This window comes from Dendrobium catenatum, unplaced genomic scaffold (genome assembly GCF_001605985.2).
Source record: "Dendrobium catenatum unplaced genomic scaffold, ASM160598v2 fragScaff_scaffold_1676, whole genome shotgun sequence".
Classification (NCBI taxonomy): Eukaryota; Viridiplantae; Streptophyta; class Magnoliopsida; order Asparagales; family Orchidaceae; genus Dendrobium; species Dendrobium catenatum.
Window position 1 is genome coordinate 526350 of NW_021320138.1, and position 10580 is coordinate 536929.

General features: G+C 36.1%; 1 protein-coding gene across 1 annotated transcript; it reads left to right on the top strand.

Moving 5' to 3' along the window:
* The first annotated feature begins 6803 nt into the window (after positions 1-6803).
* On the top strand, positions 6804-9176 carry LOC110109983 (pentatricopeptide repeat-containing protein At5g27110). Its single transcript, XM_020841241.2, has one exon. The coding sequence runs from the start codon at positions 7021-7023 to the stop codon at positions 9136-9138; it is 2118 nt and encodes a 705-aa protein (XP_020696900.1). The 5' UTR covers positions 6804-7020; the 3' UTR covers positions 9139-9176.
* The last annotated feature ends 1404 nt before the right edge of the window (positions 9177-10580 follow it).

A 10580-nucleotide genomic window follows, 5' to 3' on the forward strand; every position in this document is an offset into this window, starting at 1 on the left:
TTTTTGGAGTCTAGCAGCGTCTAGATATTTGGGAGAGATAGATCCTCCTCTCAAATAGAGAATCAATTGTATATTGTTATTTTTCTTCCGTTAGTTTGATTATGACAATAAAACTACTGTTTTTCTGGTTTTTCCTTTGGATTTGTTAATCGTTCTCGCTGTTTTTATCGAGATAGTTAGGTTTTACTTGAGAATTCCAAGTATTTCCAATCATATTCCTACTTCCCTGCCTATTTTCAAGTGTTAAATCACAAGTTGAACTGTTAATTACAAGTTCCTACTTCCCTGTCTGCTAGGTTGGCCTTATTTGTTTGCATTGCTCTGTTTTCTCTTGTTCTCTCGTGCATTTTCCCTAAAGCAACTTATTATTTCTGTCAATATGATTATTTTTTTTTCATTCCCCTGCTCTGCTCATCTCCTGATTACTAGATGTTTCTGCTGCTTGACTTTCTTTAAACTGATAGGTTCTTAATTTCCAGCTTTTAAAGCTGAAGCCTTAGATGGTAGCTCTTTCTTTTAAATGCTTATCTGGTAGAAAATAATTGCAATTTAATAAATTGAATAATAGATGTTGTGTGTTCTTGCATGTTCTTTGTTTCTTCGTTTGTTGGCAGCTGATATTTTGATTGTTCTTCAATTTTCTTGTTCTTCTGGTTGGGTAAGTTGCAATTGGTTATATTGGAAGTCAAATATGATTTTTTTAGTACTATTATGAATTTTACTGAAAGGAAATGAAAAAAAATCAGAGTTCCAAATTGTCAAACACTTTAATATTCAGATTATCTGACATTTCCAGAGTGTTGAGAGATCAGTTTGTTGTAATTGTCGATTTTTTCCTTAAGTTTGCTCGCTTCTCACTTGTGATGTTTTCATAGAAGGCTTTTTGATTGCAAGCTGTTGGTCCCTCATTTTATAGAGTGATTATTGCGTCCGGACAATGAATGTTTCTAGAGACCAATAAAAAAGTTCTGCATCATTGAGCGCTCAATATCGCGATAGGTACCGACCGCGGTACCACCGGTACCCTCGGTACGTAGTCCGGACAGAATAATTTTTCCATTTTATATATATATTTGGAATTGGGGTATTTACCTGTTGCCACTCCAAAAGGAGCACTTGGTAGCTTAACTAATCCCTCGGTGGAATCTAGCGAGACTTTCTACTGTCATCGGGCCCACACTTATTTTGCCCTACTAAAGAGGCTAGGCCGTAGCATAGGTGATTCGAACTCGGGATGGGGGTTCCCAACCGAACTCACCAACCAATCACCCTAAGCCTAGGTGGGTCTTGGTCCCTCATTTTCAATCAAGGCTTCATTTGGGATAGTTTTTTTTATTTTTTTAAAAAGTTATTTTAAAAAGTAGTGAGAATGTCATCCCAAATGAAATCCAATTCTTATCTAATTGATTAGATTCTTCTCTACTAACCATATAAATATGATCAAAGATGGAATGACTTTGCATAAGCCTATCATCAAATCTCACTCAGTGCACAAATTGAATGGACAAAACTATTACAAGTGGGCTCAATCAGTTCATTTTCACAAGTGGATTAGGAAAATATGATTATCTAATGTGTGCAGTCTTTTCTTTTCAAAAAGATCTAAAATTCAAATCATGGGGATCTGAAAATAACATGGAATATTAGAAGCTGCATGCCTCTACACTCATCATTCTATTAAGAGCAAATTAAAAATGCTAAAAAGGGTGTTCAGCCAACTACAAACTAGCTAATTTCAGCAACATTTAACATCAGCATCAGATCACTCACTCAAAAATTTAAGGCTGCAAATACCTTTAGATTGTGGATTCAGGAGTATCAGATCACATGGTTGGACATATACCTTTATTTCATAAAATATTCTCTTATTTTATGGAGTATTATGTAAAGATTACCTATGAATATAATGGAGAATCAACATCTTATAGTTAATATTCCCAAATTTGCCATGAAAATGCATTATGTTACTAAATTTTTTTCCTACTCATTGAGTTTTAGGATGTGATATTAGGGAGGATGATTTGGCAATGCTAAAGGAAATGCTTGACTCTATTTCTTGAAAACTAAAAAAATTTTATGTTACAAATAAAACATGTTCAGTATATATTTTGTTCTAAAATGAGTGTAGTAATATTATGATGTATTTGTCTTTGTTATCCAATATTCTTATATTTTTCAATAATTAAAAACTTGAATTATTTCAATATAAAATTTATCAACCATCTAAATATATCAAGAACATTTAGCCTACACACCCTACAAAATCACTCAACCTTTCTTTATCATTCATAGTGGCATATAGGGACCACCATTGTGTGACCAATATCTTTGTGGTTGGGTGGTTCATTCATTTATAAATGATCATAGTAGAGTTATTTGGATTTTTTTTAATGAATGAGAATTATAGAATTTGTTAAATTACTCAAAAGTTTATCTTTATAAGCATTTACATCAGTGTGATGTCATGATGGAACAACTTAATCTAAAACAGGACCAATACACAACAATCTTCATTTTTGTCAAATTTTACTATCAAAGAACAAACTGTGCGCCTGTTGCGATTTGACCAGCTCCTTGCGCTAACTCCACGAGAAAACCTATCGAGCCGAGCTCAATCAAGCTTGCTCTCAACCTCCACTGTGCATGCCAATTAACGGCTCCAACTCATTCTCCTGTGCATTCTAAACCACACGCACCTACAACCCTTGATGTTCCTCCTATGATACGCATGATCATGCCTTGTGCATCACCAATCTTCCCCAAACACCCATATGTGCTTCAATCTGTGACTTTGCATGACACATGTCCGATTACGAGTCTACGACCAACCTATCTTCCCGAGGTTCTTGATCTTGCCTGTTTTGATCAACTGCTCTGATACCCAATGACCAAATTACCCTGAGGCTTCACCTCAAAGATCTAAACATATCTTTAATCAACTCCCCGATCCCACTCCTTGCATGCCTACCTTCCTTTTGCACAATCGTCCAAACCTGAATTCACTTATAGTCGAATCGAGTGTCTCGACTATATGAATCCATCGAGCCCAAGATTGATGAATTCCAATATCATTAAGAGTTTCAAATGTCTGACGAACGGCCCACGATCAAGTGATTCAATATCGGTCATCCATCTGAACCTCTCCACATTTTTCATTGTCCTCTTCATATTTACGGGTCATGTCATCCTAAAAAAACTATAAATAGCCCCTCATTTCTCTTGAGAGGGGACAGAAGAAAGAGAAGTAATAAGAGGAGAAGAGGAGAATATGAGAGAAGAAACCCCTCCTCGACCACCATCGTAGTTCCGCCTGACTTTCAAGTAATGCCGGAATTCCGCCCGACCTCTAAATGACGCTGGAATTCAGCCCGACCTCCAAGTGACGTTGGAATTTCACCTGAACTCCAAGTGACACCGGAGTTCTGTCCAACCTTCAGGTGATGCTGAAGTTCTACCCGAACTCCAAGTGCTGCCAGAATTCCGTCCGACCTACAAGTGACACCGAAATTCTGCCGAACTCCAAGTGACGGTGGAGTTCTGCCCGAATACCATCTAACGTCGGAGTTCTCCTCGGCCGCCAATTGACGTCGGAATTCTACCTGACGTCGGATCTCTGCTCATCTCCAAGTTTCTACTCTATTCCAGACTTCTACCTATTATCAGACTTTCACCATTGGATTTCTATCCATTGTTGGATTTCTACGTGACACCATCCTTCTAACCTTTGTCGTTAGACAATAGTCTTTCTGACCTTCGTCGTCCGCCGATTAAAGTCCTTATGACTTAGGTCTCCCACCGACTACAGTCCTTCTGACCTCTATCGCCCGCCGACTACGGTCCTTTGGACTTACGCAGCCCACCGACTACAGTCCTTCAGACCTCCGTTGCCCGCTGACTACGGTCCTTCCGATTTATGTCGCACATCGACTACAGTCCTTCCGACCTCTGTCACCCGCCAGCTACGGTCCTTCTGACTTATGTCACCCACCGACTACAGTCCTTCTGACTTTCATCGCCTGCCGACTACAATCTTTCTGACTTACATTGCCCACTGACTGCAGTCCTTCCGACCTCCGTCACCCGCCGATTACGATTCTTCTAACTTACATCGCCCACTAGCTACAGTCCTTCAGACCAAACAAACACATCAACAGTGATTCTTTATATTCTCATCATGTAATGTACTCTATAAGATGTGCATCAAGTTAAGGCCTTCCCTCAAGGATGGGTCTCATTTGTAATCAATTGCAATACTAGTGGATTCATTCGAACTGGGCTAGGCCCCGTGGTTTTTAGGGGTTTTCCATATAAAAATCTTGGTGTCTCTAGTGAATGACGTACCCTCTCTTTTTATCTATGTGTGTGCTGGATCTTTGTACAATGCTAAGACATCAAACTTTATATTTTTCTACTGCCGCGAATACTCCAGGACGCAACAATTCTAAAAAGAATAACTTATACACTTTATGAATGTAATGATTTTTAAAAGCTAGACCTTTCTCAAACCTCACATTCAATGAGATAATTTCAACACTCGTCATGAATATGAATTTTTTATCCATACCATACCTCTAACTCCCACCGACCTCCCTAAAGCTAAAAAATTGATGACTTTGAGAATTTCTTAGGATCACATTCAATAAATAGGATATAAAGGTATGGTTTATGCCATACATTAGAAAAAAATTAACGAGTATTTGTGAATCAAGCATTTCTTCACAACAAATCTACCTATTTGAACTAGGCTTTGATCATTTTTTTTCAATGTAACACTACTTTTGACCTTGATATCTCAAATGCTTACATGAAAGTTACAAGTAAGATAAATTTTAAATAACGTATTCGATCAGTAATAGCTATCTTACAATAATTTATCTCCTCAATTGCATGCTTTTACAACTAATCTTTCTTGTAAATCATCCCCAATAACATTCCCAATATAGCTTCGATCCTTATCCAGAGCCCTGGCTTTTGTGACCTAGGAGGGATAGGAGGATCGGTCTTGTACCCAACCCAGGTCCAAGGGTGATACCTTACCGGCAGGGTGGCAGGGACAGGGGCCATAATTAGATTACAAGTAATTCCAAATTCTTACACGGATGAGACTTATCACACCTGATCAGTGAAAAATTATCTGGCAAAACGCAATTCGTCGATTTCAATCTAAGGTGCACCTTAAGATCTACACATGAAATGTAGTTTCATCTCCTTCCGCGGACCAGTTAAGATCTAGCACTTTAATCCCCTGAAGACCTAGCTGTTGCCGCTCGGGACAGGATTCTACGAGTAGCCAGATTATACTTTATAAGGGGTCTGAAATTCCCCTCTGTCCATGAACGCATTTGCCCGATTGCTTTCAGAGAATTACTCCTTTACTCTACAGAACCAGCATAGCTCGCAGACGAGCACACTAATGAGGCTCGGACTGATAATGCGGGGAGGAACTCTGTTTATAAAGAAATAAAAGCTCTAAAAAAGAATGGCTTGCGACAACTCTTGATCTTATCCAAGGAAAAAAATTATTAGATGCAAATGGATCTTCAATACTAAAGATACAAAGCTAGAAATATTATCAAGATTGATTGCAAAAGTTTTTACTCAAATTTATGACAAAGATAAAGTTTGTTAACTTGGGGAATCCTTATTTTGCTTAAAGAAATCTTCAAGAGTATGGTTTGAGAGATTTATTGCAGCCTTTAATAAGAATGGGTCCTCTCAACTCTCAAGCTTTAATTGATCACACCATATTGATAAAAAAAAGTCACTCATTGGTCAAATCACTATCTTGATTATCTAAGTTTATGATTATGTTAGCTAGTAATTATGAGGAAGACATCAAGAAACTAAAATGGATTTTAGCAAATGAATTTGAATTTAAAATCTCGGAGCCCTGAAATATTTTGTTGAGTATGAAAATTATAAGATCAAAGAAATGTATATCTTTCTCGAGATAAAATAACCAACGGATTTTTTTGTTTTAAATGATGATGGGATGCAGAATTTTATCAACAAAATATGATCAAATGATGGCACTCACCATGTTTTGATAAAGAAAGGTGCTAAGATTTAGCCAGAAAAGTTATCTTTCATTCTAATAATCCTTTTGACATATATTACTCTATTTACATGATTAGTCAATTTAAGAATATTCCCACAAAGGAACACCTTGATGCAATTTATAGGATATTATTATACCTAAACTCTTATGAAAGGTCTATTTTTCAACCAAAAAAAAAAATATGAGGAAAGCTCTACCATTGAGGTAGTGCGCGTTGCGAGGGGACAAGCACGATGAGTGGACGGGGACAAGTGGGCGAACGCGATGGATAGCAAAACAGATCAATTTCAAGTTATTATTGGGTTTTTTGTTTAACCCAAATCTGACTCGAAATTGCAATCAACTTAGAACATGGAACCCGAACCAGTCATGTTTTCCAGATGGGTTACTCTGATTCAAAATTTTTGTGTTTGGTCAAATATTGACATCCCTGAATCTAAGAGTTAATTTGAAGTTCAATCATTTATCAACTCTCTTTGAAATTAGGGTTTGGCCATAAACTAAATATTTCCTTCAACAAATTTTCAAATTGATTTTGAATGCTCTTGAATATGTTTAAAGAGGCCAACTTTCATTGATTTGAATTTTTTAAAAATAATTATGCTGAGTTTGTATTATTATTAAGCCTCATTACTAACAACCAAAATTTTACTTTTATCAACAATCAAAATTTATTTTTTAAAAAATCAAATTAGATCATCAAATGTTCTTATTTTGTTGATAAACCTTAATAATCTTGATCTTTCATTTTATTAAGACTTCTTTGGAAATCTTAGTTCAAACTTTGTTGATAGCGGTGGTCGGCGACGGCTTCTCCTCTTGCTCGCGGAGAGGAACATGAATAAGCTTCCATTTTTAACCAATTCTAGGGTTTCCATTCTTTCCTTCTTACAAAGAATTTTATCCACTGACCAACTTGCATCATCATTCTCCTGTGATTTAACTCTTCAAATTGAAAAAAAATGGATTTTCACCACCTGCAAGCTCTACTAACAGCCTCCACAGTTTCCAACTCTTTGTCAAAGGGAAAGCTCCTTCACGCCAAGGCAATCTCTCTCGGACTGCAACAAAGTCTCAATCTTTGCAAATCTCTCATCAACTTCTACGTCTTCTTCCGTCTCTTTGATTCTGCGCGACTTGTTCTCGAAACAATCAACAACCCATTGGATATTTCCTTGTGGAATAGCCTCATTGCAGCATATTCCAAGAATCAAATGCACAGAGAAGCCCTTTGGCTATACGATAAGTGTTTTCTCTTTCCATATGTTAAACCTGATTCTTACACTTATCCAAGTGCTCTGAAGGCTTGTAGTGGATTGGGCAATGGAAGGAAGGGGAGGATGATTCATACCCGTCTGTTGAAATCAGGTTTCAGTTATGATATAGTCATCTCGAGTTCTCTTGTTGGTATGTATGCGAAATGTGGGTTTTTTTACTCTGCTATTAAGCTGTTTGATGAAATGCCCGAGAGGGATATTGCTTGTTGGAACACAGTTATATCTTGCTATTATCAAGATGGGCATGCTGTAGAAGCTCTTAAGATGTTTGAGAAAATGACAAGGTGTGGCTTTAAGCCTGATTCTGTGACCTTCTCCACAGTTTTCTCGGCTTGTGCAAGGCTTTTGGATGTGGAAACAGGGAAGAGGATACATGAAGAGATGGTGAAGAGTGGGTATGAGATGGATGGCTTTGTTAGGGCTGCTATTGTTGACATGTATGGAAAATGTGGCCATTTGGCAAGTGCAAGAGAAATCTTTGATCAGATACCTATGAAGAGTGTTGTTGCCTGGAACTCAATGATATATGGATATTGTTTGCAAGGGGATAGGAATTCATGTTTGGAGCTTTTCTCAAGGATGAAGTGTGAAGGAATCAGGCCTACTTCGAGTACTATAAGCAGCTTGTTGAGAGCTTGCTCTAGAACTTCTGCTGTATGGCATGGAAAATACATTCACGGATATGTAATACGAAACCAGATTGAGGTAGACATTTTTGTTGCAACTTCACTCATTGATTTTTACTTTAAATGTGGCAAAGTCAGGTGTTCTGAGTTTATCTTCCAAAAAACTCTTAAAAATAATGTAGTTTTGTGGAATGTTATGATTTCAGGTTATGTAACATTAGGCTATTACTTTGAAGCTCTTGATGTTTTTCATGATATGAAACTCTTTGATGTAAAGCCAGATGCCATTACTTTCACTAGCTGTTTATCTGCTTGTGCTCAATTAACTGCTCTACAGCAAGGGAGAGAGATCCATGAGCAAATCTGTAGTAATAATTTTGAGTCTAATGAAATTGTCATGTGTGCACTTGTTGAATTGTATGCTAAATGTGGCACAGTCAGAGAAGCACGAGCAGTTTTTGACAAGTTGTCAATCAGGGACACAGTGTCATGGACATCAATGATTATGGCTTATGGCTCTAATGGCCAGGCTATTGAAGCTTTGGAGCTTTTCAGAGAAATGCAGAGGGTGAAGGTAAGACCAGACCGTGTTACATTTCTCGCTCTAATGTCCGCCTGTAGTCATGGAGGAATGGTTGATAAGGGTATCTATTATTTCTATCTCATGACATCTGAATATCATATTAAACCGGGCTTGGAACATTACTCGTGCCTAATTGATCTTCTTGGACGCTTGGGGAGGTTGCATGAAGCTTACAAGTTTATTCAGAGCTTACCAGTTTTAAAAGAAGATGTTGGTTTGTTAGGATCTTTTTTCTCTGCTTGTATTGTACATGGAAACTTGGAATTAGGAGTGGAAGCTGCCAGGCTTCTTCTAGAGATTGAGCCAAATGATCATTCTACCTATATTGCTCTGTCCAATATGTATGCTTCTGCTGGAAGATGGGATGAGGTGCGCGAAGTGAGAGCAAAAATAAAGGAGATGGGGCTAAGGAAGAATCCTGGATGTAGCTGGATTGAAATAGACAAGAAAATTCACCAATTCTTTGTGGAAGATTACTCTCATCAACAAATAGAGTTGATATGCGGATGTCTAGAGAATCTTTTAATGCACATGGAGGATAAATTTAATATACAAGAGGAGGGTTCAAGCATTAAAAAATGTATGAGAAGTTAATATTTCAGCCTGGCCACAAAGAAGACCCAGTTATCCTAGTTATTGTCGGTAATTGTTTTTCTAAGCCTATTTGATTGATGGAGACCATGAAAAACATCAATTACTGAAAGATGCCCAAAGCAGTTGTTCGATTCGAAATTTTTATTGAAGGGTGATTTTCTTTGATATCAGAAACCAGCAATCTATTTTGGTAAGGTCTGTGTTTGTTATCATATTAAGACTTTATTTGGGACGGCTTTCTTTCTGTTCCTTAAAGTAGCTTTAAGTTTTAAGAAGCAGAAAGAAAGCTGTCCGAAACAAAGCCTAAGGCTTTGTTTGGGACAACTTTTTTAATGCTCCTTAAAGCATCTTTTTAATACAAAAAATTAAAATTTTTGTACTATAAAGCTGTTTTAAGAAGCAATAAAAAAGCCGTCACAAACGAAGCTTAAGTCTATGTCTATCTTAATTTCGTCAAACAGGTCTGCAGATTCTTGCACAAATACAATGCTAAGATATGCCAATAGCTCTATAAAGTAGATGAGGATACTATATAGATTGTGTGGAGGTTTCCATGACAAGGATCATCCAAACAAGCTAATATGTAAGATATAGGCTTCGTTTGGGACGGCTTTTTTACTGCTTCTTAAAACAACTTTCTACTAAAAAATCAAAATTTTTATAAAAAAAAAATTGCTTTAAGAAGCAATATAAAAGCCATCCCAAACGAAGCCATAATCAATATATATACAACTAATTTGAGGAAGAGTGTTTGAGTAATTTTCAATATGTGAACAAAATATTCCATCTATAGGAAATAGTGGACATAAGCTTTTCATATATAGCAAACTAATACTATATTGACAACATCTTTCCATATAAAATAATACAAAAAATAATGGATAGCAATATTCCATTTATATTGTGCAGTTAATTATAGATTTTAAAATTTAAGATTAATTTTCATATTTATTTCTTTCCTATAGTTAAGATTAAAAATCAGTGTCAAATCATCTTATAGTTCATAGGTAGTAGATATGACTATCAAAGAACTCCAAGACATTTAGTAAGTCTTAAGGTCTCGTTTGAGATAATTTTTTTATTGTTTTCTAAAATATTTTTTTAGTACAAATTTTTTTAAATTGTATTAAAAAGTTACTTTAAAAAGCAACAAGAAAGCTGCCCAAGATAAATCATAAATCATATAAGGTTGATTTATATTAAATGCTTTTGCTTAATATATAATATTATATCTTTTATTAATACAAATAATTATTATCATAAAATATATACAATATGCTCATTTATACATCAGCCAACAATGTTAGACAGATATAAATTTCTTTTATGTCATTTAAATTTATTTAAGACGGTTTTTTTATTGTAGAAAATTGCTTTAAGAAGTAGTATAAAAAAGCTGTCATAAATGAAACCTAAATATAAAAACCTTAATCGTCACCAAT